At 49.9% G+C, this 27676-nt stretch overlaps 1 protein-coding gene across 1 annotated transcript; it reads right to left on the reverse strand.

The window, feature by feature from the left end:
* Nucleotides 1-6239: 6239 nt before the first annotated feature.
* Nucleotides 6240-10821, reverse strand: LOC138830104 (secreted frizzled-related protein 5). The gene is made up of 3 exons (XM_070026502.1): nucleotides 10209-10821; nucleotides 8761-8838; nucleotides 6240-7323 (listed from the first exon to the last, which is right to left on the reverse strand). The coding sequence occupies exons 1-3, from the start codon at nucleotides 10717-10719 to the stop codon at nucleotides 6977-6979; spliced, it is 936 nt and encodes a 311-aa protein (XP_069882603.1). The 5' UTR covers nucleotides 10720-10821; the 3' UTR covers nucleotides 6240-6976.
* Nucleotides 10822-27676: the final 16855 nt, after the last annotated feature.

Below are 27676 nucleotides of genomic sequence, written 5' to 3' on the forward strand. Positions count from 1 at the left end.
TTCTGCTTTGTCCTGTTCTTGTCTCATGTTCTCCCTGGCCTGGAGGATCAGACCACCCTGCACTGCCTGAGCTTGCTGGCCTTGCTGGGCCTGCACCCCTGCTGGGGGTGGGGCTCTACGAACCCTGAGTGGCTGGGGTATGAGAACTGCTGCCTCAAACACAGGAGAGGCACAGCACAGTCTGGATGTGGTGACTTGGGCTCTCCATCTTAGGATAAGATTGAGGACCCTGGGCTAGGGTTGGGGTGGGGATCAGAACTTTGTAAATGAGAAATAATGCATGCTTTAGAATGGAAAGAGCCCAGCTAATCCCTGTGAGAAAGCTAAGAAGGGTCAGTGCTTGGAGGCTGAGAGCTGGCAGAAAAGAGACGGGCTGTGAGGTTAGAGGTCCAAGCAGTTCTGACAGCTGGGGTGGGCTCAGAGTTTGCTGGATGAAAGGCACTGTGCTCAGTGTCGCAGGTTACTCTACTGGACGTGGGCTGGAACCAGTTGCCTGGTCTTTCTTCTTCCCCCCATCTATAAAATGGGTTTAAGAGCGACATCGGCCTCTCGAGGCTGCTGTGCTGTGCTGCATGGAGCATGCGCCTGGCATGTGGTAAGTGCTCACAGGACAGACTGGATCCTCACAGCCTATAAGGCTTATGACACTGATTTTTTTTTTTTTAAGCCAGAGAATGATTTTAGATTATTTTCAGAGAGAGTGTCAGGGAGTGTAAACAGTGTCTGTTGCTGGTGAACTATTAACAGATGGAGGCCAGGAAGGATGGTCATGGAACATGGCTCACTGATAGAAGAAATGCCGGTGTCCCCCCACCCTGGGTCAGTGTCCTTGAATGGTGAAGCCAAGGCCACCTTCTTGTCTCCTTGAGAGCAGGCAAGAGACATCCTTATTAAACTACAGTCTCCTGGGAAGACAAAGTCACAGAGGGATGGGACAGGATGGAGTACTTACAGCAGCTAGGGTCCACAGCGTCCAGAGGAGCTGGCTGGGGATGGCCTTGGAGACAGACTGGCCTCTGGAATTGAATGCCTGCTTTAAAAGACAGCTATCCATTTTCAGGTACGGGGCGGGGGGGGGGGGTACGGGGCAGTTGGGCAGCTGGGTTCTGCTACCTCCTTTGCATGTGCTAGTCAGGCCTGGGTCCCCAGCCCTAGCCTATTGGCCTTGGTTCTATTGATGTTTTATGGTGTGCTTATGTTGAGCACCTTCTAAGAGCTCTGCAGATCTTAACAGGCAGTGCTTTTTGGGGTCTTCAGGATGTGTGGCCCTTGGAGCAGAAGACAGATGAAGCTCTATCTTCATTGCTTTGTATCTGGTACCTTGGAGGCACTGTCTCAGGAGTCAGGCCCACATCTGTCCCACAGTTGGTAGCCTTGGGATAAGGGAGGCACAAGCACAAGCCCTTGAGTGAGTGTGCCCCACTGTCTCCACAGATTCAGTATTACCTGCTTCTGACAGGGAGTAAATAGAGGCATGGGGAGGTTCAGTGACCTGCCCCAGGCTGCAGAATTGGGGAGGCATGGGGTGGGATGTGAATTGTTGCCCATGTGTACCTAGAGGCCAGAAAGGCACTCTGCCTGGTGCACACTTGCTTAGGAGCTAGCCACTGAGCTAACAGGAGGGCCTTACCCTTCTACTCTCCAGCCCTAGCGAAACAGAGAGAGCCTTGTGGGCGCCCCACCTTCCCCAGTGCCCAGCCACCCCACCTCTGGCCTGCAGCACCCAGAGCAGCACATTCCATTCTCTTGGCTCAGTTGGGGGTTAGGGATTCCGGGTTCCCTTGGCTGCCTTCCTTCTTTACAGCCCCAGCAGAGCCTGCTGTCTGGGCTGGGACCCAGTGTCCCAGCCACACACATTCCAGCAGCAGCCACCCCCCACATCGGCCTTCCCAAACAGTGAACTGCAGCCAGGATTTCAGCCTACTAAACAGTAGTGGGATGTGAGCTTCCTTTGTGGAGGGCTGAGCCTGGATGCTGGCAGGGGTGAGAGGAGAGCAGTGTGTGGGGCCAGCCATCTTTGGGAATCTGGAGAGCCAATGGTTCTTCTGCATATCAGGGCTCTTGCAGTGTGATTGGACAGAACCCCCAGGAATCTTCCTTAGAGCATAGGTACCTGAACTTCCTGTCCTTTTCTTTTTCTTTTTTATTTTTTTACCTCTTTTGACAGTAGTATAGTGGTTACAGAGCTTGAGGTCAAGTTCTAGCATCACCAGATTCACTATTACCCCTAACAGTACCTTAACCACATTGTGTTACCTTCATCCACCACTATCAAAGGGCTGTCAGGAGTTTTAAATTGGAATGTGAAAATGTTTTGAACAGTGTGAACTACCCTTCATAGCCTTGATAGTCTATCAATTACTAGTATCAAGTATCTCTCTCTCTTTTCTTTTTTTTTTGCCAGTCCTGGGGCTTGAACTCATAGTTAGGGGGCTATCTCTGAGCTTTATTTGCTCAAGGATAGTGCTCTACCACTTGAACCACAGCTCCACTTCTGGCTTTTTGGTGGTTAATGGGAGGATTTTCCTGCCTGGGCTGGCTTGGAACCTTGATCCTCAGATCTCAGCCTCCAGAGTAGCTAAGATTATAGGTGTGAGCCACAGGTACCTGGCATTAAGTATTTTCTTTGTATCAGCTTTTTTTTTTTCTTTTGGTCAGTCGTGGGGCTTGAACTCTGGGCTTCGCTGCTGCTGTCCCTCAGCTCCTCACAGACTTTCCTGCCTGGGCTGGCTTTGAACCACGACCCTCAGATCTCAGCCTCCTGAGTAGCGAGGCGTGAGCCATGGCACCTGGCTTCTTAGTATCAGCTTTTATTGTCTGTCTGTCTGTCTGTCTGTCTGTCTGTCTGTCTGTCTGTCTGTCTGTCTGTCTGTCTGTCTGTCTGTCTGTCTGTCTCCTCTCTCTCTCTGTTTGTGCATGTGTGGGTACTGGGACTTGAACTGAAGGCACAGCAGTTGTTAGGCAAGTACTCTACCATTTGGGCTGTGTCCCAGCCCCTTTCTTTTTGCCCCAGTCCTGGGGCTTGAACTCAAGGCCTGGGTACTGTCCCTCTACCACTTGAGGCACAGTGCCACTTCTAGTTTTCTCTGTTTATGTAGTAGAGGAATGGAACCCAGGGCTTCATGCATGCTAGGCAAGCACTTTACCACTAAGCCACATTTTCAGTCCAGCCATTTTGTTTCTGAGCTAGGGTCTTGCAAACTTTTTCTCTAGCTAGCCTCAAACTAGAGATCCTCCTGCACGCCCTTTCTGAGTACCTAGGATTACAGGTATAATCCTACACCGATTCCAGTGTTAGTTATCTACCACCTTGGGATGGATTCTATAATTCTAACTCATAGATAAAAGGTTCCTGCCTTTCTCCTGCTTTCCTGCCAGTCAGTCATGTTTTTTAGTTGATTAAGGACTCAGCAATTCTATGGAATACCTAGTCTGTAGGTACTGTTTTAAGTCACAATTTTTGGCTAATAAGAATACAAATGTATACTAGTGGACATCTACATGCTGTGCATTGTTTCTAGGTGCTGGCCATTGCATTGACATTTCACATTTGGCCACAATGGAAGTAAGCATTTCACTCTATTTTACAGCTGGCAGTGGTCTCAGTGTCACACAGCTACTAAGTTGCAGGATTAGAGACCAGAGCCAGGTTACACCTCCTCTCACCCCAACCCTGGGATTTTCAGTCATCTACCTCAAATTCTTGTTTTATATTAGAACTCTGGTTTCTGCCCTGCTGAAAAACTTGACTTCTCCTTACAATAGGAGTGGCCATATTACTCAGTTCTAGCCAGTGAGCTGGAAGTGGAAATCTACCAGGTGGGCAGCTTGGGAACAGCCTGTTTCCCTGATCCAAAGCTTGAAGCAGCTGACATGAGGGTTGTGCTCCTTTCCCCTCCCTGTCTCATGGCTTGCAATGTGGCTGAGAAATGAGGAAGAAGCGGTAACCACAAGACTACCTCCCCAGAGCAGGAAGACAGGATTGTGGTACCTCAACTTCTCACCTGTCCACTTCTGGACTTGTGTGTGGTGAGGCCTCGCTCTCCTGGGAGTCTGATCTGTGTGGTCACAGACTATCCCTCAGTGGTACCCAGCGTCTAGGTACTCTTGGTGACTGTGGTTCTGTGTGGCTGGTAGGGAGGACAGCATGGCAGCACCACATGCAGGTACTGGAGTGAGGGAAGGGTGGAGTTCCAGTCTAGCAGGGCCTCTGGGAGGAGCTACCTCTTTGTCCCAGAGAGGAGATTCTTGGGGGCCTGGCAGCAGAACTGAGGAGCAGCAGATGTAGAGCAGGGCCCTGGCCTCACGTGGGTGCTGCCTGATGAATTCACAGGGTAGTTGAGGGAGACTTTCCCTCCCCTGCCTTTCTCCTGCCAGCACCTGACAGAGGTCAGCATTGTACTTCAGCCAAAAGCGGCCAAGGCCTGCATGCTTGATGGAAAAATAATCCCTGGTCCTGGTTGACCATAGAAGTGTCCATAAATATTTGGTCAGGGCAGGAGGCTGAGAGACAAGGGGCAGATTCAAGGAGCAAGGCAATCTGGGCAGAGTTTGGGCAGCATGGGTGGTAGCGGCTTTGTTAGGGAAGGAGAGACAAATAGGTCTTGCTGCCTCCCAGTGGCCTGAGCTAGGCCACCTGCCTGCCAGGGTGGTTTATGGGCAGGTTCAGTCCACCTGTTAGGGAGACTTTGGAGACTGCCCAGTTTCCAGCCTTTCTAGAGATACCATTTCCCCCTTTTCTTTCTCCCCTTTTTTTTCTTTTTATTGTGAATATACTGTACAGAGGGGTTACAGTTACATGGGCGGTTTATGGTGGTTTATGGGCAGGTTCAGTCCACCTGTTAGGGAGACTTTGGAGACTGCCCAGTTTCCAGCCTTTCTAGAGATACCATTTCCCCCTTTTCTTTCTCCCCTTTTCTTTCTTTTTATTGTGAATATACTGTACAGAGGGGTTACAGTTACATGGGCAACTTATAAGTACATTTCTTATCAAGCATTGTTGCCTCCTCCTTTGTTTCCCCTTTCCATCCCTTCCCATCTCCCCCCCACTCCCGCTTTCTCCCCTTTTTTCTTCCCTTTCCTTCCTTCCTTCCTTCCTTCCTTCCTTCCTTCCTTCCTTCCTTCCTTCCTTCCATCCTTCCTTCCTTCCTTCCTTTTCCTTCTTTCTTTCTTTTTTTTTAGGTCATGGGGCCTGAACTCTGGGCCTGGGCACTGCCCCTGAGCTCTTCAGCTCAAGGCTAGCACTCTACCATTTGCGCCACAGCTCCATTTCCAGCATTTTCTGTGTATGTGGTACCAACAAATCGAATCTGGAGCTTCATGCATGCTAGGCAAGCACTCTATCACGAGGCCACATTCCTAGCTCTCTCCCCTTTTCTTCTCCCCATTTTCTCCAAGGTGAAGAGCAGTGTCAGGTTAGCTACTTTGTTTTGGAGTAGCAATAGGCCTTGGCTGGAGTTGGCACCCCAGCTCCACCCCACTGGCCAGGAAAGGCCCTTAGGGGGTGGCCTGGCCCCTGCATCTGTCCTGCATCTCTTGACATCGAGGGCAGACTCTACCAAAGCCCCACAGGGGAGCTCTTTCCTGGCACTACACCTTCAAATGCTGGCCTCCTGCGTGGCAGCTGCTTCTCCTCTCTGTGCCATCCATCTCAGTAGCTGCTCAAGGCCCCAGCCTCTTGCCCTCTCCCCACATCAAGTGTTACCTGGTCTAGATGAGACTTCTTAACCCAGCAGCACATTACCTAGGTGGCACCTAAGACCTATTTCAGTGCTGTGGATGCATTGGTGTGGGTGCTGTGTTTTGTGAAAGCTTGGTAGATGATAGTATTTTTCTGTGTTGCAATACAGTCCTATATGACAGGTTCTGGCATTCTGCATTCCTAACCAGCTCCCAAGTGATGTGGCTATAGTTGGCCAAGGGAGCTTCAAGTAGTCCTACTATATAGCATCTGTTACCAACAGGTCAAAACCAGTGTCCAGGAGAGTGACATGCCCCGTGCTTCAGGCTGTCCTGCAATGTTCCTTGAGGTCAGTCATCCCTCACTGGTTGGGATGCAAGGGTGACCCTTGTCATGTGCTCTTGGAGAGCCACACAGGCACGGCTTTTCTGCTGAAGTCTGTGTGGACAGGTTGTGGGGTAGAGCCAGGGTCTCCCCTGAAACTCTCTAAACCTCCCTAGCTGCCATCCTCTTCAGAACTAGCAGTTAAAGAAATCAACTCATCCAAACCAACTGTAGTTTTCTTTGATTTAATTAAAAACTTAAAAAAAATAGCAACAAAATCCTGCCTGTATCTGTTGTCTAGAACCAATGGCCTCACAACAGGAGCAATAAGTTATGGTCAAGGTCAGAGGGAGAACCAAGGCTGAGGAATGAGCCCTGGGAAGGGAGTCTGTGGAGGCTGGGCTGGGCCTCCTTTCCAATCCAGGGGCGTGAGGTCTGAGATAGAGAATTGTGCTGGAGAGGAAAGAGCGGCGTGGCTGGAAGGCATTGGAACCCCATCTCCTATTCCTTGGAAGGCTGTAATGAGGATCCAGAAAGGAAAACGGTCCCCACGCAACTCAGCCTAACACAGACCCTCTCCAAGGAGACATTTCCCTACAAGGCAAGGCCCCACCACCAGCTGAGGGGAGCTGACACCACTGTCCACTCTACACACCCCTCAGACTGCCGAGCCTCTAAACCCTTCCTTCATCTTGCCTCCCTCTGCCCACTTTCTAAGACCCTGGGGTTTTCCTCAGAAGAGAAGCCCTTCTGAGAGAGGATGCCTAGGTCCCCAGGGATCCAGGGCTCCTTGGACAAGGAGGCCAATTCTAAGCTTGTGTGCATCCCTTGGAGCCTGTGCAATGTAGCAACAGCTTGAAGCCACCTGCCACCAGGGGGTGGGGGGGCTGGGTGAGCCTGGGAGTGGGGGCAAGGCTAGGTGGGCAGGGACAGAGGGCAAGGCACAGCTTGGAGAGGCTAGAGAAGGGCCCTTCAGTGGGATTCTGCAGCCCCATAGAAAAAGGGGTAATAGAGGGAGCAGGGGTAGGAGAACATGAATTTGACAGCGAACTTCATCTCCTTATTCTTCTTATCCCAGCGATAGACAGCCATGAGCAGCAGCTGTCCATCGACTTTGCGGCCCATGACTAGGAAGCTACCCGTCAAGCTGTCCAGCTGCGGGCAGGGACAGCTTGCTCCATTTTTCATGTGCAGGACCAGCCTCTTAGTGTCCTTGCGCTTCAGGGGGCCTGGCTTCAGCAGCTTTTTCTTCTTCTGGGCTCCAATTAATTTCCGGTCGCCATTCTCTCTTTTGATCTCCTTGATGCGCATCTTGACCACTGTAGGAAGGAGGACAGGGGGGTGGGCTGAGACAGGTCAGGGCTGCTGAGGACGGTGATATCCTTAGGCTGATGATGATAGATTCTGGGCATTCAGGCTCAGGGAACCTGATGAGTTGTGGGATTGGAGGAGTGGGGCTTACATGCTAGATTTGAATACTTTTGAAGTTCTTATCAGAAGCTGGACATTATGGAATTTCATCTTCAAAGTACTGGAGGGAGGCTGGGTAAAATGGCTTGTCCCTATAATCCTAGCGACTAGCATGTAGAGATTGGGCAGATCATGGTTCTAGGCCAACCTAGGCAAAAAGCAAGAACCCATTTAAAAAATTTTCAATTATTATTATTTTTTTGTGTGTGTGTGCCTATACTGAGCTTGAATTCAGGGCCTAACGACTATTATTGAACTTTTTTTGCTCAAGGTCACTGCTCTACCATTTGAGTCATAGCTCCTCATGGCTTTTTGGTGGTTAATTGGTGTTGAGTCTTAGGGACTTTCTTGCCTGGGCTGGCTTTGAACCTTGATCCTCAGATCTCAGCCTTACGAGTAGCTGAGATTACAAGTGTGAGCTACAGCAAGACCCCATTTTGACGAGCAAAAGGCTGGGCATGGTGATGTGTACCTGCCATCCCAGCTATATGGGAAATGTACATAGAAAGATTGTGTGATTAGGAGGATTGAGGTTTTGGGCAAAAACATGACTATTTGAAAAATACCTAAAGCAAAAAGGGCTCAGGGCATGACTTAAATAGTAGAGCACCTACCTTGTATATGCAAGGCCCTGAATTCAAACCTCAGTACTGCCAAAGGAAAAAAAAGTACATGTGTGTATGTAAATAAGATGTGGTGGAAAGGGTGTGTCTTGCCCCAATTATGGAGCCTAGATTGACACAAATCTGGCCTACTCTAAAGCCAAAGCCTTTTTGTGACACCTATTGACATCTAGATGGGACTGGAGTGGGTATAGGGCTCTCCAGGGAGGGGAATATTGGATTAGGGGCAATCACTTGGAGAGGAGCCTTGCATTGGAGGGAAGCTGAACATCTCTGGGGATGGTTTCCTAGCTGTGTATAACCAACCAGGAGAGTGTGTGTATGTGTGTGTGTGTGTGTGTGTGTGTGTGTGTGTGTGTGTGGTGAGTGGATAGAGCAGTGGTGGACTGGAAATGTCTAATACCCAGTTCTGGAGAGGAGGAGCCTATTCTGTAACATTTGCTGATATCTACTGTGACTGATCCTCTCACTTGACATGGAGTTGGGAAGAGCTGCCACAGCAGTTCTGCTGTGAGCACACTACTCGTGTGTGTGTGTGTGTGTGTGTGATAGCTCTCACCAGGTTCTAACAGGATGTAAAGGCTGTCAGCTCTCCTGTGAGGACGTGTGGGTGTGTGTCCGAGAGGCTGTGGAGGGCAGCGACTCTGTGGGCCCCACACTCACCGAAGTCACTGGAACACATCTGCTCCATGAGGCCATCTGCGCTGTGCTCCATCTCACACTGGGCGCAGATCTTGGTCACTGAAGAGAGAAGGCAGGTGGGGTGGAAGAGGGGGTGAAGGATTTGGGTTCCAAAGAGCCACTTAGTTGTGCAGGTTCCCCCACTGACCATTCCCCACCTCTACTTTCTCATCAGGAGTGATACTGCTGCCAGCTCACTGAGTGTCAGTCACAAGAGATGAGGTGGTGCAGGGACAATACTGCTGACGTGGGCAGTTATTGCGCCATGATCCAGGCAGCTGCAAATGTCTCCTAAAGTTGATCCCCATCAATCGTCAGCTTATGAAGTGGATGATACTATTTCTGGGACCAGAGTGGTTGCCCAAGTTTACAAATTGTATGAGAGAACCTGCCTTAGGATTTATGACTCCTAGTCTAGTGCTAGAGTGAGGACATTCATAGGACCCAGGAGGCTTGGGGACTGTGGTGAACTGAGGAGTGTCTTTTCCAAGGCAGATGCTTAGCCCTGCCAGACCTCCCCCCCCACACACACAAGGGAATAGCAAACTTTTCAATTGCATATGAAATATTCCAAGTTGTATTTCTGGCCACACAAATGCTTCTCCAGGCTGCCTTCTATCCAGGGCCTGACCTCAGCTGACTTCCCTTAGTCCCTGCCTTCATGGGGTCAGTCAGGCAGACCATGGAGGGAGGGGGAGAGAGTGCTACCCTGCTGGGGAGAACCCTGGGAGAGCTGTGCACACCAGCACAGTGAAAGGGAAGTTGAGAACAGCAGAAATTGGGGGGTCATGACACTGGGGGTACAGTGGGAAGTAAGGGTTTAAGAACTCCTCTACCTGGGATTAAAAAAAAAAAAACTAATGGAGGGGCTGGGAAGGTGGCTCAGTGGTAGAGTGCTTGCCTTGCATGCATGAGGCCCTGGGTTCGATTCCTCAGCACCACATAACCAGGAAAAAAAAGCCGGAAGTGGTGCTGTGGCTCAAGTGGTAGAGCGCTAGCCTTGAGCTGAAGAGCTGAGGGACAGCGCCCAGGCCCAGAGTTCAAGCCTCATGACCGGACCCCCCCCAAAAAAAAAAAAAAACTAATAGAGAAGTTAAACAAGTCAGCCAGACATTTACCAGGATGCTACAGGGCATGGGAAATTGCTGGAATTTGCTGGAAGGGGGTGCTCAGCTAGCCCCAGGGCCCTGCTGGGTGGAGGTGAAAATGGAGAAGAGAACCAATGGGATGTGAAAGGGCAGGCGGGAAGGTGGCAGGAGAGAATGGTTGTGTGTGTGTGTGTGTGTGTGTGTGTGTGTGTGTAGGGCTGGCACCTGGTGGGGGGGCCGGCAGAGTTGGAAGGAGGGAGAGGTAGCCTTGGTGGTGGGGGGAGGGAGTTGGGCAGCTAGCTTAGAGCATCCAGGGTGGTCGGGCGGTGCCAGTGGTGCTACCTGGAGGCGCGGTGGCGGGCAGGTGCCCGAACTGCACAGCGATGCAGAGGTCGTTGTCCAGGGGGAACTTGTGGCAGTGCAGCATCTCGGGCCAGGGGAAGCCGTAGGCCTCCATGAGCGGCGCGCACCCCGCGCGCACAGCCTCGCACAGCGAGCGGCACGGGTAGATGGGCCGGTCCAGGCAGACGGGCGCGAAGAGCGAGCACAGGAAGACCTGCGTGTCCGAGTGGCAGCGCTTGGCCAGCAGGGGCAGCCAGCTGCTCGCCTGCTGCTTCACCTCGGCCAGGCTCTCGTGCTCCAGCAGGTTGGGCAGCCGCATGCGCTTGTAGCCCACCGTGTGGCAGAGCGGCAGGTCGGCGGGGATGTCAAGGCACTGTGGCGGCTTGGAGTAGGAGCGGCCGTGCAGAGGCTCGGCCTGCCAGCCGTAGTAGTCGTACTCCTGGCTGCGCACCGGTGCCCCGTGCAGCGCCCCCAGCAGCAGTGCCAGCGCGGCCGCCCTCATGGCTACCATCTACCCCGGCGCGCGCCCCGCAGCCCCCCAAATTCCGTGCGCAGCACCCCAGGTGTCTCGGCGTGCAGCCCCCTCCGGACTCTCCCGACAGCGCCTCCGAGGTCGTCCTAATGGGTGGCAGCCTCTGCTCTGCCTGGCGCCTCCCACCTTGGGGCTCTAGCCCCAGCCGCCCATCGCCCCAGCCAATCTGCAGCGGCCTGGTCCCGCCCCCGGGCGAGGCAGGGTGGAGCCCCTCGTGCGCTCCCGCCCGCCGCAGGCTGTGCGCCCCTTCGGGTCACTAGCTCCTTAGCCCCAGCCCTGGCCAGGGCTTGTGCCTGTCCCCTGGTGTCCCTCACCTCCCTTGGCATTTTCCTCACCCCTGGCTTTCTCCATCCTTTCTCCTTATCTTTCTGCACCACAGCCTCTCCTGTTCCTTTTCTCACTCACTTCACTCGCTTATCTCTCTGCCTGGACCTTTCCCCCTTCTGCTCTGCTTTCTCTTCCCAGACACCTTGGTTTTTTGTGTTCCTCCTCTTCTCTCTGGTGGGAAGCCCCCGGCTTGCCCATACCATCCTGGTTCAGGCAGGGGATGCTTCACCTTGCAGATCCCCAAGCACCCATCTGGTGCCAGCACCATGGAACTGCTGGGGAACAGACGTGGCCAACACTCAGGGATTGCCATCTAGGTGGAAGCAATGGCAGCCTCTGCTTAGTGAGCTCTTAAGAGTCAGGGATCATGTGACACAGCACAACCTTCTTTCTGAGCATCTGTTCCTAATGATAGCTAGTGCCTGGACTGTTCCAAGCACATGAATGAATCACTGTGGGCTGTGGCAGTGATGGTATAGTATAGATAAGCACCATTTATTGGCTCTACTTTACAGATAAAGATACTGAGGCTGAGAGAGGTCTAGCAAGAATCAGAGCTAACATTTGTACCTAGGTAGGCTGGTTGTAGAGTCAGAAACAACTAAGAAATTTGGATTCTGAGCCTGTAGGCCTAATGGCTGTAGAGGGGCTCAGAGAGGTGAAGTAACTGGCCCTTGTCACGTATTTGAAGGAGCCTAGACTTGAACCTAAGCACTGATAACTCTGCTATAAGATAAATTCCAACTCTATTTAGGAAATAAAGTGAGAAAAGGAAGGAAGTATCTTTGCCTCTGAAGAGGGCATCCAAGTAGCCATCAGAGAGGAGGTGATTTTCGGGAATGTCATGCATGGTGTCTTTCCCTTCTGTCTGGGCCCTGCCTTCCAGCTTTCTTATGAGAAGATCTGGGAATAGAGGCTTGGTAGGAATAGAGTCTCACGCTTTCTTGTGAGACTTGCCTGACCTCTGACCTCCCTGCCTTTGGTGGGGAGGGTGCCCTGGGAGGAGTCTCACAGCAGGCCTTGGGGAGCTGAGGGCTGGCTCTGCTGGAGGCAAGATGTCCTTCCCTTTATTCCCTCCAGTATTTTTAGGGCTCCTGCTTTCCTGTGGGTCTCTTTTTACAGTGGCAGTGGAGAGAGGTAGGAACTACTCTTAATCGACCAATATGTATGGTCATCCTGATGTGTGTAGGATATGGAGTGAGTGTGAATTCAGACACGACTACAAAAGAAGGGGGTCTGCTTCGTCTGACCTAAGGCAGGATGAAGGAGTCGAGGGGATTCAGTAGACAGCTCAGGGTGGGAAGGATGTCTTGGATGTCCAGAAGACCTGGCTGGATCCGGAAGGGCAAACTGGGGGCCTTTCCTTCCCTTTCTTCCTCTCCCCTTCTCTAGTAGTAATTGGTTCTGCAGATGACCACTCAGAAGGGGAAGAACCACCTCCACAGAGCTAGGGAGCATAGTATTAGTAACTGTGAGAGAGCCAGACCCTGCAGACAGAAGAGCCAGGTTCAGACAGCCCCTGTGTGACCTTGGGCAAGTGCTTCAATAGTCTCATCCTGGATCTCCCTGTTTGTTCAGTGATCACTGTGAATAAGATGAATGGAGAGAAAGTCCCCTGCTCGATGTCAGCATATAAAGAGCATCTGGAAATACCAGTGTGACATTGGGACAAAAATGTGGTATGTGTTCTGAAAGACCCCTCAGACGCGGTGGCCCTGGCTCTGGTGTGGGCTGTAAGCAGTAGTGCTGCTCCCTGTACTTCAGTTCCCCTGACCCTTCCCTCAACTTGGCAGGCTTCTGCCCTTCAGGAGAGGTGTGGCCCTGTGCAATGGTGGTTGTGCAAGGTGCTGGCTCCTTGGGCAGCTGGTTGACTGGGCCATTCTTGGCATCCCAATGCCTGGCCTGGACAGAGCTGGGCATTGTTCCTGCTGCTAGTTATGTAAGATCAGTATATAGCCCAAGAGCAGAGCGAGTCTGGACCTGGCAACCCCTGGGGCTTCTAAAGGGCAGTGGGGCCAGGCTGGAAAGCCTTCTGGAAGAGGCAGATGGGTGATCTATACCTGGCAGCTGTTACCTGGGGACCTCCAAGGCTCCCTGACATGACTGGTGGTGAGAGCCAGGAGGGATGCCCTTTGCAGTGACTGAGCCAGGGCTGTGCCTCAGGAGAGCCTCTCTCTGTGGCCAGGCCTCTCCCTAGCCCATGGCTAGGCAAGGCTGCTCTCTGATGTGGTGCCCCTTCTTGATCTAGGGCCCAGGCAGCTGGATGGGAACAGCTGTCCATCCTGGAGTGTCTGCAGTCTGTCCAAGTGCTTGTTTCCCCAGCTGATGGACAAGACCATAGGTTCAAAAGAACGTGTTTTTGTGGTTTGAACAAGGTTCTATATAAATACCTACTAAGATGCTTCTTAGATCTAAGTTACTTCTGGGGCTAGAGGAGTGGCTCAACTGTAGAATGTCAGCTTAGCAAGTGCAAGGCTCTGAGTTTAAACCCTAGAGGTAAGCAAGTGAGCGCATGAGTGAGAGAGACAGATACACAGACAGCAAGTCACACAGAGACAGACAGACAGACAGAGAAAGAAAACTGCTGGTCTGCTTAAACCATCCATTTTTGAGAGCGTGACTAAAACTAGTCTGCTTGTATATTTCTTGTTTTTTTTGTAATCAGTTTTACTTTATTTGCTTTGAAGCTACATTGTTAGGAGCACAAAGATTCACAATTGTGTCTGTCGGTTGAACTGCACTTCCGTCTATATGGCATACCTTTGTTCCTTTTAAAATGCTGAAGTCTTGGGAATAGTAATCCAATTAATCAACCCTTAACTAGAATCTGACCCATAAGTGTTCTGTGTGTGACCAGTACTGTAACAGAGCCAGGACTCGGGAGATCTGCTCTGTTCATGCTTTCTCACAAGACTCCATGGAAGGCATTCTGGAGTAGCAGGAGTGCTTGTGTTTAAAAGATCGGAGTTATGCATTTTTAATTTACTAGCGAGTCCCTCCCTCCCACCTCCCTCCTTCCCCCCTCTGCAAGTTTCAGTGGCCTCATCCGGGTTGTACCACTGGACAACCACTTTGTCTTGAATCCTCCATGGGATCATCTTGAGGATCAAATGAAATCATGAAAGGAAAGGGGCTCAGGATGACCATGAGGATGAAGGCTAATATTATCCTTGGCCTCAGGAGGGTCTGAGGAAAAGATCGAGGCCTCTGTCACCTCTCCACCCCCGCTGGCTCTCCCAGCCCAACCCAGCCAGGGAGAGGAAAGGCAAATCGTGTCAGTATTTCAGTTGGCTGGAGTCATCTGCCTTTTTAACCTCAGTGCACCCCTGCTGGGCCACTGTCTGTATAACTGCAGTTGAAGCTCAGCAGCAAGCCCAGGTCAGTGTCTCTGTGATTAATGGAACTATTAATGCTGGCAGGAACCTGTTGTCATCCATTTGCTCTCCTGCTGTGCCATTTTCTATAAGAGGAAACCTAAACTCCCAGTGCCAGTCTAGTGTTCTTACCACACCTCTAGCACTGTTTTACTTTCCAGCCTTTTAGCTTCCTCAGTTGCAAAGTCAACATCTGTCCCAGGGACTCCCAGCGGTACAGGGCCTCTGCTGAGCAGCCTGTGTTCTGACGAGCAGTTTGGGCAGGTCTGCTTGGGGTCGCTGGGCACCTTGGTGGCAGTGGGAGCCAGCCAGAGAGGGGGCTGGTCATTGAGTGAAGTAGCCAGGGAGGCAAGCCTGAGTTTTGTCTACCATGACTGAACGCAGTAGCCTCTTTGGGCTAAGAGTTCACACAGCTTAGGGAATAGAATAGAGGCTGGCCTTATCTTGGGTGTGAAGATTGATCCAGCTCTAAATGTGCCCATTGGAGGAGCAAGGGAGAGGAGGGTGGCTGTGCAAACAAGCTCTAGACAGGGCTGAGGATGGAGAGGACCACATAATACTCTTCCTCTCCCTGGATTCCTAGCACACCTGGAGTCCATGGACCACATAATACTCTTCCTCTTCCTGGATTCCCAGCACACCTGGAGTCCATGGACCACATAATACTCTTCCTCTTCCTGGATTCCCAGCACACCTGGAGTCCATGGGCTGTGGCTGGTAGACAATGCTGGCTAGAAGCATTTCTGAGTAGTCAAATACTTTGGTGAAGATCATCAACTCTGAAGCTGGATTGACTTTGGGCCAGTTATTTTCCCTTTCTGTGCTTCAGGTTCCTCATCTATTAAATGAGGCCTTAAGCTTTTTTCAATATTGAGATTTGAATTCAGAGTCTCATGCAGGCTAGGACAGTGCCCTATTACTTTAGCCACAACCCTAGCCCTAAAATGAGATATTAGTAATGATAGTTCCTTATAGGATTATTGAGGAGATTATAGGTAATTAAAAACATTTTTTTACAACAGTGTACACAGTAAGAACTGTTTATACAATGGATAGTATCAGCGAATGTTGGCATGACAGTGGTCTGTGGAGGCCATCATAAAATGCTGCAGCAACTCCTGAATTTCTCCGCTGTCCACTCACATGCTTCCTTGCTCACTCCTCTCTCCTCATGCCCTCCTCCCAGGCTCTCCAGCTGTTGTTCTGTCATTCTTTTCCACTTCACAGGAGCTGAAGCGAGCATTTCACAGTGCAAACTTGATGGCTTTACCCTTCAGCTCAAGACCCTCAGTGGCTCTCACTGTCTTGGGCTAGAGTTCTTACCCAGGCTCTGAGCAGACCAGGTCTCCTCACACGATAGAAGCCCAGAGCTCCCTTAGCAGCTTTCTTCACTTTGTTGTTATGTAATTGTGTTTATTTGCTTAATTTTTAGCTTCCATAAGGGCAAGACCTTGTCTTGTTTACCTCAGTGCTCTTGCTGTAGGACACTGTCAATCACAGAGCAGTTGCTCTGTAAGTGTTGCATGAATGAATGACTGGATGGATGGATGGATGAAGACTTGGTGGGAGGAGCTGGTTGAAGAAAGGAGTCTTTGGAACCAGGCTCAGGCTGAGGCTTACAACTTTTTGGGGAGCTTTACTGGAATTCTTGGGCAGCCCAGGAAAGTTCAGAAGGGTAGCAGGGTGACTGTTGGGGAAATGGGTGAGGTCAGTTGGATGGGTAGGTCAGTTGCTTGCTTCTTTTTTGGGGGGGGGTCCAGTTGTGGGCCTGAACTCTGGGCCTGGGCGCTGTCCCTCAGTTCTTCAGCTTAAGGCTAGCGTTCTACCACTTGAGCCACAGCACCACTTCCAGCTTTTTTTTTTCTGCTTATGTGGTGCCGAGGAACCCAGGGCCTCATACATGCAAGGCAAGCGCTCTACCACTGAGCTACCTTCCCAGCCCAGTTGCTTGCTTCTGAGAGGTAGAGAATGCTGGACAGATCTCTAAGCTCGGCTGGGCTTCTCTTTTCCATTTCTCTCTCAAACACTTGTTTGGAGTCTCCTAGGTGCCTGGAATTAATCTTTTTTTATTATTTTTTTTTGCCAGTCATGGGGCCTGAACTCTGGGCCTAGGCACTGTCCCTCAGCTCTTCAGCTCAAGGCTAGCACTCTACTACTTGAGCCACAGCGCCACCGCCAGCTTTTCTGCTTACGTGGTGCTGAGGAATTGAACTCAGGGCCTCATGCATGCAAGGCAAGCACTCTACCACTGAGCCACCTTCCCAGCCCAGTGCCTGGAATTATCACTGGTAATTTCCATACATTGTCTCACTTCATTATCCCAGCAGCCCTGAGAAGGATGGATAATTATTCCCTTTTATAAGAGAAAACTGAGTCTCCAAGAGGGTAAGTAACTTTAGCTTAGGGTCACACAGCTAAGAAACAGAACTCAAACTCAGAGCTTGTTCTGTGGTTTATGAGAAGTGCCTGGGGTGCTGTACCACCCTATTATCCCGAACAGACCCAGCTTGCCTTGAAGGGGAAGAGTCTGAGGGAGCAGACCCTTGGTGGCATTAAGCCACAGAGGTTTGACCCATCTGGCAGGTTATCTGTCCTCAGGGAGCTTGCAGTCTAGAAGGGAGGCCAGCAGAGAACCAAAACCAGAACTTTAATCACAACCAGGCAACGTTCTGAGTTCCCTGGGTGCAAAGTGGTAAAAACTTGGGCACATAGTTAACAGCTTCTCTATGCTTGTAGGTAATGAGAATTCTGGTAAGATTGACTCTTCATGCCTCAGTTTTCTCATCTGCAAAAATTTCCTTGGGAGTTGTTGGGGAAATTAACTGGAAGTAGGCAAAGCTGCTGTAGGGTCAGTGTAGAAAGGTTTTTATGCCATTCCAAGAGGGGGACCATGCAGGCTGTCACTCTCTTAGCCCTGGCCTTGATGGCATGAGCAGCCCCTGGGACCCCAGACTTATAAACTCTTGCAGCTGAAAGCCGTCCTGGCCACCCAGGAGCTGTAGGGGCAGTACGAAAGGCTTACAAACTATTCCCCATGTTTCCCCAAATCAACACAGAATGGCTCATTTGCCAGTAAATAAAACAACAGATTTCTGAGCTTCAGGCTGAATGGCGCACTCTCAGGACTGAGCGCCTTCTCACATGGAAAGGAGTCCACAGGCAGCTCGCAGAGCTCAGAATAATATAAAAAACAGAGACAGGGGAGGGGGAGTGTGTGGCTCAACAAAGGGACAGCAGGTCAGAAGGCCTCCTGGGACTTGGTGTTCTGGGTGCAGGAGAAGAAGTAGGAAGCCCTGTGAGGACCCCTCAGGGCAGGACAATGGAGTGGTATCCCAGGGGCAGCTGTTGGGGGAACCCTGGGTAGACAATGGCCCCATTAATAGAGGGTGTTGGTGGGGAGTAGCAGGGCATGGCCACAGCTAGGGGTGAGGACATGGTAGACCGATTCTCTTCTCTCTGACCCCAGCCAATGGAGCAATTGTCCTTTTCTGAGAGGGAGTTGGGTCCTTGGCCTGGAAATGGCTAGATGCTGGCCCTTGGGACCACTGAGGTAGTCCTGGCATTGCGTGGCTCAGAATGGCTCTTCTGTGCTTGTTGTTGACAACGAGCCACCCTGGAAGTGGCTACCTGGGCCTACTTCTTCAGCTGTAGTTTAGAATATGGAAGCTCCCATAAGGCTGTCTCATAGGAGTCCCCACTTCCCATTTACTGACTTCTGGGAAATCTGAGCCCTGTTTAGATTGGTTTTGGGCTCATCCCACTTCTAGTAGCTCTCCTTTTTCAAGGGAGATTTTGCAAAGGGAATCAGCAAGCAGATTCCCATTCCTGCTGGTCTGTGGTAGTGGCTTGGATTGGTGACTCTCAAGTGCTTCCCTTGGAAAGTGACAGTAGAGCAACAAGTACTCAATATGGCCTGTCCCAAATACAGACTGTTCTTCTGTTGGAAAACATGGAGAACTCAATGCTTCTATCATTGTTATTTATTTTTTGTTGGTCATGGGGCTTGAACTCTGGGCCTCGGCTCTGTCCCTCAGCTCTTCAGCTCAAGGCGAGCCCTCTACCACTTGAGCTACAGCATCACTTCCTATTTTCTGGTGGTTTATTGGAGACAAGAGTCTCATGGACTAGCCTGTCCAGGCTGTCTTTGAACTGCGATCCTCAGATCTCAGCCTCCTGAGTAGCTAGGATTACAGGTGTGAGCCACCAGCACCCGGCTTCTTTGTTATTTTTCAAGTAGAGCTTTCAAGGGTAGGATGTGTCATGTAAGAACTCAACAGGTGAAATGAATGAAAGGGGTCAAGTGTGGCTAGGACCAGCACTGAGCTGGAGCCCTACCCAACTATGAGCCTGTTCGGTGTGACCTGCCCAGGGCCTCATTCCACTGACATTTGGGTTCTCTCTGCAGCTGGGCCTACTTGGTGGTTCAGTTTGGTCAGAACTCTGGGCATGCCCTACTTGGTTGGTCTGGGTGTTCTGATTGGTCATACCCCTATTCTCAATGGTCAGTATTGATTCTGATGAATGGGACAGTGGCTGAAATTGGTCAGATTTACTGGACTATGCCGGTTGCTACTCCTTACCTGTGCATATACCTAGTGGTTTGGTTTTAATGCTAAAAGAACAAACAAGCTATGGTAGCATGTGCCTGTGATCCCAGCACTGGAGAGGCTGAAGCTGGAGGATTACAAGTTTCTGGTTATATATAACCAGACTCCATCTCAACCAAACCAAATAAATTCTAAGAGAGATGGTGGGTGGGTCAGGTTTGGAGATTAGCATTCTGCAGCTGTGAATTGTTCTCAGGCAATTTGGCTTGGACACAGATTTTATATTGTAAAGCAATCACTGTGGAAATTATATGTGTGTGTGTGTGTGTGTGTGTGTGTGTGTGTGTGTGTGTGTGTGTGTGTGTGTGTGTGTGTGTGTGTGTGTGTATTCCAAGTTCTCAGGGATTTGGATGCAGCAGACTAGAGACCAGGATGAGAAATATGGGTCTTGGAGAGGCTGATTTGGAGGGGTTGTATCTATGGTCTCCTTCCTGCTGATTACAGCTTCAGTGCCTTGCTGATTGGCCTCCTTCCTGCAGAAATGAAGACCTTTCCCTTCTGAAAGCTTGATATAACCTAGAATGCCCTTCTCTGCCTGCATCCCTGTCCCCTCTGCTGGAGTTGGTTCATTGGGCTCACACCTCTTATCTATCTAGGACCCAGCTTAGGGCTCTGATGGATGATGGTGTCACTGGGCCCTGTGTGTCAGGCCCTGGGCTAAGTGATCCCTTGTCTCCTGTAGATGACTCTGTGGGGTAGGGGTCATCATCACCCTCCTCTGGGTACAACTGGGAAGGCAGAGGTGACAAGGTCACATAGTGGGGATGACCCCAGGGGTATGTGACTTGATCTGATCGCACATACTGTGTGCAGCAAAGAGGCACTGGCCCTTGCTCTGCTTGGGTTTTCATACTTGATCTTCAGTGAGCTGGGCTAGGGTGGCATGGTAGTGTTAAGTACTTCCCATAATTCCTGCTTCAGGAGAGATCCTCATGGGGACAGCAGCTGACAACACTGTGGTCCTGATAACACATCTGTTTTTCATGATGGGGTTTAGAGTTTTTCCAGGGCTTAATGCTTGCCTGTCAGGTGCTTTACCACTTAAGCTATGTCCCCAGTCCTTTTTGCTTTAGTTTGTCTTTTCAGATACAGTTTTGTGCTTTTGCCTGATGGTTTTGGATTGTGTACCTGGGATTATAGGTGTGAACTGTCACATTTGGTCAGGGATAATGCATCTTCATGTGGTGTTTGAGAGTTAACTATGGCCTTGTTCCAGCCTTACAACATCCCAGGAGACATGCATGAACAGTCTGGTTTACAGAGGAGGAAACTGAGGCTCAGAGAGGTTGGCTAACTGAGGTCATTCATGCAGTGAATGATGGAACTGGACCTGAACAATTCTCCAAAGCCCTCAATGCCTTTTATTTTTGTGCTCTTTGCATTGCCCCATGAATCCAAAGTGGGCCAAAGCCAGGAAAGCTAGAAAGGCTTGCCATGGGCCCCTCCCCAGTACACCTTGGAGGGCTATGAAGACAGCTCAGGGTCTACTGGAGACAAGAGGCTGGTGCCCTGTTGACCTGGCTCTGTGGCAAGGCACTCAGGGTCAGGGAAAGGTGCATTCTTTCCCCTCATCACCCAGCCTCTGGCTTCCTGGAATTTTTGTTAGAATTCCAAATCACTTGGCAATAAGTTCTTTACCCCACAGTTTTTTCAAACAGGAACTGAGCACCCTCTACTTTCAGACCACACACTTTCACATCCTTTCTTGCTTCTATTGGGTGGTAGGGTCTTTGGGAGCAGACAGACCAGTGGCAAGTGTGGTAGGGGAGCAGACACTAGGTACAGCGGATGATGTTCTAGGCACAAGCCTGTTCCTGAAGAAGGCAGGAAGGAATCTGGGCCTTGATGTCCCAAGTTCCATGGTAAGTCTCTGAATGGCCACTTACTGTGTAACTCTGGGATTGCACTTCTCCTATCTAGATTCCACTTTCCCATTTCTCCAAGGAAAATATAATGCATCCAGGTGAAGGGCTGGGTGAGATCATGTCTGTGAAGAGGTTTTATCACCTAATCATTTGATTAGCTGGAGGTCAAGTTTGTCTGGCAGCATTGTGCAGTAGGCTCTCTCAAGCAGTGATGGAAGTATTCCCTGCAGTGCTTTTTAATTCAGCGGTCTCTAGTCCCAGGTAGAGCTGAGTTTTAAATGTGATTGTGTTTTAGTGAGGTGAAGTTCACATAAAACAATGATTTCAAAGTGAGTGATCCAGTGGTCTTTAGCATGTTCACAATACTGTGCAACTGTCCCTTCTGTTTTGTTCCAAAACATTTTTGTGACCCCCCCCCCCCCAAGAAGCCCTGATCACATTATATATTTGCTTCCTGGTCTGGGATGTGACTCAAGTGATAGAGTGCTTTTCTACCAAGTATGAGGCCATGAGTTCAAGCCTCACTACTTCTGAAAAGAGCAGTTGCTTCTCCCCTTCCTCTGTTCACCAGAAATATTCTGTCTTGATGGCTTTGCCAGTTCTGACAATTCATCTGATGGGACATCTTTACCTGCACAATATGACCTTTTGTAGCTGGATTCTGTCTCTTAACATTATGTTTTCAAAGTTCCTCCATATGGTATCAGTCTTGCATTCTTCTTTAATGGTTGAAGAATATTCACTTCCTTTAGTGTCAATTAAATGTAAATTTAAATAGTCATGTGTGGCTGGTGGCCACAGAACTGGACAACTGAGAGCTTCTGGTGTCCTTTGGGGCAGATGAGGACGAAGAATGATAGATACTGTGTGTGTGTGTGTGTGTGTGTGTGTGTGTGTGTGTGTGTGTGTGTGTGTGTGTGTGTGTGTGTGTGTGTGTGTGTGTGTGTGTGTGTGTTGGTACAGGGGCTTGAACTCAGGACATTGTTCTTTTGCCTGACTTTTTTTGCTCAAGGATGGTTATTTACTACTTGAGCCACACTTCCACTCCCTTTTCTAGATTATTTTTTTCTTGCTATATAGCCACACTGTCCTTGAACTTACAATGCTCCTACTTTAGCCTCCTGAGTGCTTGGATGATAGACCTGCATTTCTATACCTTGCTCCACAGAGATTGTTGAAGCAGAAATACTCTGCCTGGCATTATCTTTCTTTGTTTTTCAAAGCAGGGGATGACTTGCTCAGTTACCTGCTCTGGACCACATAGGATGTAGCCCTTGCTGAGGCCCATGATTGTCACTCTGTTAGGCTGCAGTCTTTGAGCCTGACTTAGCAGCTACCCAGGGAAGCAGACCAATGTCACAAATACCTACTTCCTTCAGCTTTACTGTACAATAGCCCCTCTGTACTCAATGTGGTGCCCTACCAGGACCTAGGCCTTCTTTGAGAGGATGGAGGGTGGATTCTGATTAGGGAGTAGCCTCTATCTATTTCCCATTGTTTATCAATGGGTAACCTGGCCATGCCCTCAGCAGGCCCCCGCTATTAATTGATCTGGGAAGGAGGCTCTGTTAATTGCTGACCCAGAGTAAACAGGGCTGAGAGGGATGGCTGATAGTAGCAAGTATGTTGCCCTTTGCCCTGTGGGAAGGAGCAGTGGGAAGGGATCATGAAGGGGAAGGAGTGGTCCTAGGAATGTCTTTGGGAGAAGGGGGGCAGTTTGAGGAGGAAAGCCTGGCTTCTTTGGGCCACAAAGGGTCAATCTGTATGTCTTTGTGGAAATAAGGACCTGCTGGGTCCCCAACAGGATTCTGACATGCATCTCTTCATCATTGTCCACTTATCCATCCGTCCATCCCTTCATCATTCCATTCTGTTCTTCCTCTCACCCACTATCTCCTTTTTTCAATCCATCTAGTTTTCTTTATTTCGTCTCTCATTTATCTATCCTTTACTTTTTTTTCTACTTAATGGTCAATGCCGGTCATTGATCATCCAGACAACGCATGTGGGGGACAACATAGAAGTTATTATTCTCTTTGTAGGTGGAGAGACTGAGGCTCAGTGTATGCATAGAACCCCTACTCCCACTCTCAGATTACTCAATAAAATAACACAAAAAGCAAATGAACCAACAAGTCCATTTCTTTTTTTTTTTTATTGTAAAGATACTATACAGAGGGTTACAGTTACATGAGTGAGGTAATGAGTACACTTCCTCTTGAACATTGTTACCCCTCCATTGTTTTCCCCCTACCATCCCTTCCCTCCCTACCTTCCCTGAGGTTTTTTTTTTTTAAATTGTGATTAAGTGATTACATAATTTCCGGAATTTCACAGTATTGTGGAATAATGATGCTCATTTAAAGTCACAAGTTCATTCTAACTTTCCTGGGGCAAATTGTCTATCACAGTCTATAACATATAATGGTGTTCACATGTTATACACCAGATATGTGATCAGCAGCATGGGGATATTTAGTAGTGGTTTGACCAGATGAGTGGGAGTTCTTTGTTTCTTAAGTCCTGTTAGTTTTGTCGTATCACCTAACATTTTGGATTTATCATCCACTTATCAGGGAGACCATGTACTGTTTGTCTCTTCACTCTTGGCTTACCTTGCTCAACATGATTCCTTCTAGCTCCATCCATTTCCCTGCAAATGCCATTATTTTGTCATTTCTAATGGCTGCATAATATTCCATTGTGTATAGATACCACAATTTTTGGATCCATTCATCTGTGGTGGGGCATCTGGGTTGTTTCCATATCCTAGCTATTGTGAACAGTGCTGCAATAAACATGGAGGTGCACGTGTCCTTGTATATTGGTTCCTGTTGTTCAGGGTAGATGCCTAGAAGTGGTATGACTGGGTCGTAAGGGAGGTCAATCTTTAGCTTTCTAAGGACCCTCCAGACTGCTTTCCAAAGTGGTTGTATAAGTGTACATTCCCACCAGCAGTGTAATAGGGTTCCTCTTTCTCCACATCCCCTCCAGCATTTGTCGCTGGCTGATTTGTGGATGTGGGACATTCTGACTGGGGTAAGGTGGTATCTCAGGGTTGTCTTTGTTTGCATTTCCTTCACCACCAGGGATGATGAACATTTGCTCATGTGTTTCTTTGCCATTTTTATTTCTTCATTTGAGAAGTCCCTCTTTAGTTCCCTTGCCCATTTAGTAATTGGTTTGTTAGGTTTGGGAGGGATTAGTTTCTTGAGTTCCCTGTATATACAGGATGTTAACCCCTTGTCTGATATATTGCTGGTAAATATTTTTTCCCAATTAGTTGGTTGTCTTTCTAGCTTGGTTGCGATAGATTTAGCCAACAAGTCCATTTCTAAGTCCCAAACTATGTCTATGGACAGGGAACCTGAGGTGGTGAGTGGGAGCTGGGGTGGGGTGGGGTAGGGGTAGCTAGGGTAGCTGGAGGTGGGGAAGGTGACTTTCTAGTTATCTGCTGGCTAGCTAGTTGAGCCAGGTCGACCCGACTCAAGGTTTCCAAAGAAAAAAAGAAAAGGAAAAAGGGAACAGCAGCAGCAGGGACAATAGCTGCAGTTTATGGAGCCCCTGGTAAGGGCCAGGCACTTGGCCAGTTCAGATGGGAGAGCAAGGGGGCGGTTGGAGGACCTCCTTTGGGACCCTGCATCCCTACTCCCGGTTGATCTTTGTGAATATGTTCTCTAGCTGCCACCACCATTACTCCCTAGCTGCTGTGCAGGAAGATAAGATAGCCACAGTCCATTAATCCAGGCAGCCTGGCAGGGAGGCCAGGCTGGGGCCAGACACCACATCACAGGTGCAGATAAGCCCCTTCCTCTTGGCTTCTCTGGGGCTGGGCCAGTGGAGGTTGCTGGGAAGTTTGGCCTCAGGTTCTAACCTCAGGTATCTGGAGGGGTGGGCTCTGGGACAGTTGAAATGGTGGAAAAAGGGGTGGGATGTACAGACTAAGAAGAGCCTGGAGACCTGGGCTTCTGCCTCAGCGTTTCCTTAGCCCCCTGTGTCCTTAGATAAGCCACACACCTCTCTGGCCCTCTGTTTCTATCTCTGAAAAGATGGAAGGGAGAGCTAGACGAGATGTCCTGAAGGGCCCTGGAAGGTGTCCAGCAACTGGATAGGCAGCGAGAGGTGCCCATCTGTCTGCAGAGAGAGGGAGAGGGTGTGGGGGCAGAGGACCACCTTGCTCAGGCACAGTGGGCTGGATGGGATCTGTCCTCGTGTCTGTCTTAGTCCCCTTCACAGGAGAATAAATGGGGGGTGGCACTGGTAGAGGCTGGGGGAGAAGAGGGGGTGGGTCTTTAGGCCACTGTACCCTTCAGGGGGACTGTGTAGCACCCTGGATAGCTGCTAGAATAATGGAGTTTGATTCAGATCCCTGCTCTGCTACTCTCCTGTGGTGTGATGTTAGGTGGGTCATGCAACCCTTGGCCCCCACTTTTTCCCTGTGCAATAGGGATGATAATAGTATCCCCGTGCTGTAATTTGGGGAGGTTTTGCTAAGCGATCAATGCTTAGCCTGATGCCTGGCAGGTGGCGGCACCTGGTAAATATTAGTTCTTCACATTCTTTCCGGAGAGTTCACCGGTCTTGGAACCCCTTCAGTGCAGATTCTCTGTGACCACTGCAGTGGAGGAACCCAAAGCAATGGCTGGCCTATGATTCCAAAGAAACAACAAACTTAACCAACTCTTTTTATCTCCTTGCGTCAGTGAGTTTGGAGTGCAGAAGTGGCTTAACTGGGTAGTTTTGATTCAGAGTCTCTCCTAAGATCAAGATGAAAATGTCCAAGGCTTCAGTCATCCCAAGGCTGTGTGGAGACTGGGAGGGTCTGATGCCAAGCCCACTCATGTGTCTGCTGGCCAGAAGCCACATGGGCAGCTTGCACCTCCTATCACAGTAGCTGGCCTGGAGCAGGTGATCTGAGACAGCTGGTAGGGTGGTTGGTGCCTTTCCTTTCTTGTTCTCTGGACTTGGCCACCAGCGATGTATCACCAAGTTCAAGCCTCTCTCCAGGGCAAGAAGAGTGTCTTAAGAATTTACAGACATAGTTTACAGTAATCACAAGCAATAAGGACCGTTCCCACCCACCAGGCCCTTCCCCACCGCAGGCAACCCCAGTGGAGTCACATGAGGGCCAGTCTCGGCTCTTAAGTCTCCCAGGACCAGCTGGGCAAGATGGATGTCCTTGGCTGTAGGATTAGAATGGATATATGAGGCATGGGGCGTGGGAAAGAGTGGGACCATCATAACCCTACTGGCCTGGATTCAAGTTCTGACTCTACTATTTACTTGGTGCCTTAGTTTCCTCATTTATCTGGCAGGACTAACACAAGGGTGCAGTGAGGATCTATGGCAAAGTGTGTGTGCTAGCCATTGTCCTAAGGATGAGACCACTCTGCTGTTGAGTGGGACTGCTAGAGGCCTCTGTTTCTTTGAGGACCATGTTCTCTTGGTGAAGGGGGGGTGGGGGTGGGGAGAGACTGACAGAGAGGGCAAGTCTGATCAAGGAACATTGTATGACTATATAAACATATCAAAATTGATGCTGCTCTGCCCTGATAACTAATTGATGCTAATAAAAATAAAAAAAGTAGTGACTTCCTTCCTGGTGTGAGCCCCAATCTATGCCTTGCTTAGCAGAGACAAATGTCCAGGGCTGCTTCTGCTTTGACCACCTGGTAGGTAGAGCTGAGGCCAAGCCCACAAGCCTCAAGGAAGGAGGTCCCTCACTTGGGAAATTCAAGCCAGACAGGTGCCTCCTCCAGCCTTTTCCCACCCTGCCTCTTCCTAGGTTCAGGAGGTCCTAACGGCATTTCCAGAGTTCCTCTCTCCAGAGGCTCCAGTGTGGCACAATGTCCAAGCACTTTTCCATTTCTACCAGCAGAGGGAGCAGGTGATGTGTCTGGGAACTAGGGAGGTTCCAGGTGAGGTGCTGGGCAGAGTGCCCCTATCCTGGAAGCCATCAGCCCAGAGGCTGGCTGGAGTTGGAGCAGAGCTGGAAAGGGTGGGGACTACATCCTACAACTCCCTCCAAAAGGCCTGTTTCAACTCCTCTGAAATGGAACCATGGGAAAGGAGAAAAGGTTGGAGTTTCTGGGGTCTGTATCTCAGGTCTCAGCTCTTTCTGTGGGATCCTCAGGAAGAGGAATACCAGTTACCAGTTTCAACTCTGTAATCTGTTCTGCAAGTGTCATTGAGTACCTCCTGTGCGCCAGACCCCACCCACAGCACACAGAAGAGCATGGCAGAAGTGGGTAGAGGAGGGAAGATGTACAAATGGAATAATTGCAAGTGGAATGTGAAAGGAATGAGTGTGCGCCGAGAGGCAATAACTGGGGTCCAATGTCTCCATTGCTCACCTGGATGACCAAGTGAGACTGAGGTGGGGAGAAGCGGTGAGTCTATGAGCCAGAACCTCTGCATTCACAGCTTCAGTCTCCTGTTGTCGCCAGAAGTCAGCGTGGGGACGGGCAATGACAACAGGGAGTCAGGATCATGTACAGAGGGCCTAGATTGGATAGACCTGGCTTCTGCCACCAACTATGTGATAAGACTGAAGGAACTCATATTTTTTGTTTGTTTTTACACTTGAACTTTTTTTTTTAACTGTGATAATACCAGGACTTGAATTCAGAGCCCCAAACTCTCATTTGGCTTTTGTGCTTAAGGCTAGCACTTTGCCACTTGAGCCATATCTTCATTTCTGGATCTTTGGCAGTTAATTGGAGATAAGAGGCTCACAGACTTTTGTGCCTGTGCTGGCTTCATA

This window comes from Dipodomys merriami, unplaced genomic scaffold (genome assembly GCF_024711535.1).
Source record: "Dipodomys merriami isolate MVZ:Mamm:240054 unplaced genomic scaffold, mDipMer1.0.p SCAF_184, whole genome shotgun sequence".
Taxonomy (NCBI): Eukaryota; Metazoa; Chordata; class Mammalia; order Rodentia; family Heteromyidae; genus Dipodomys; species Dipodomys merriami.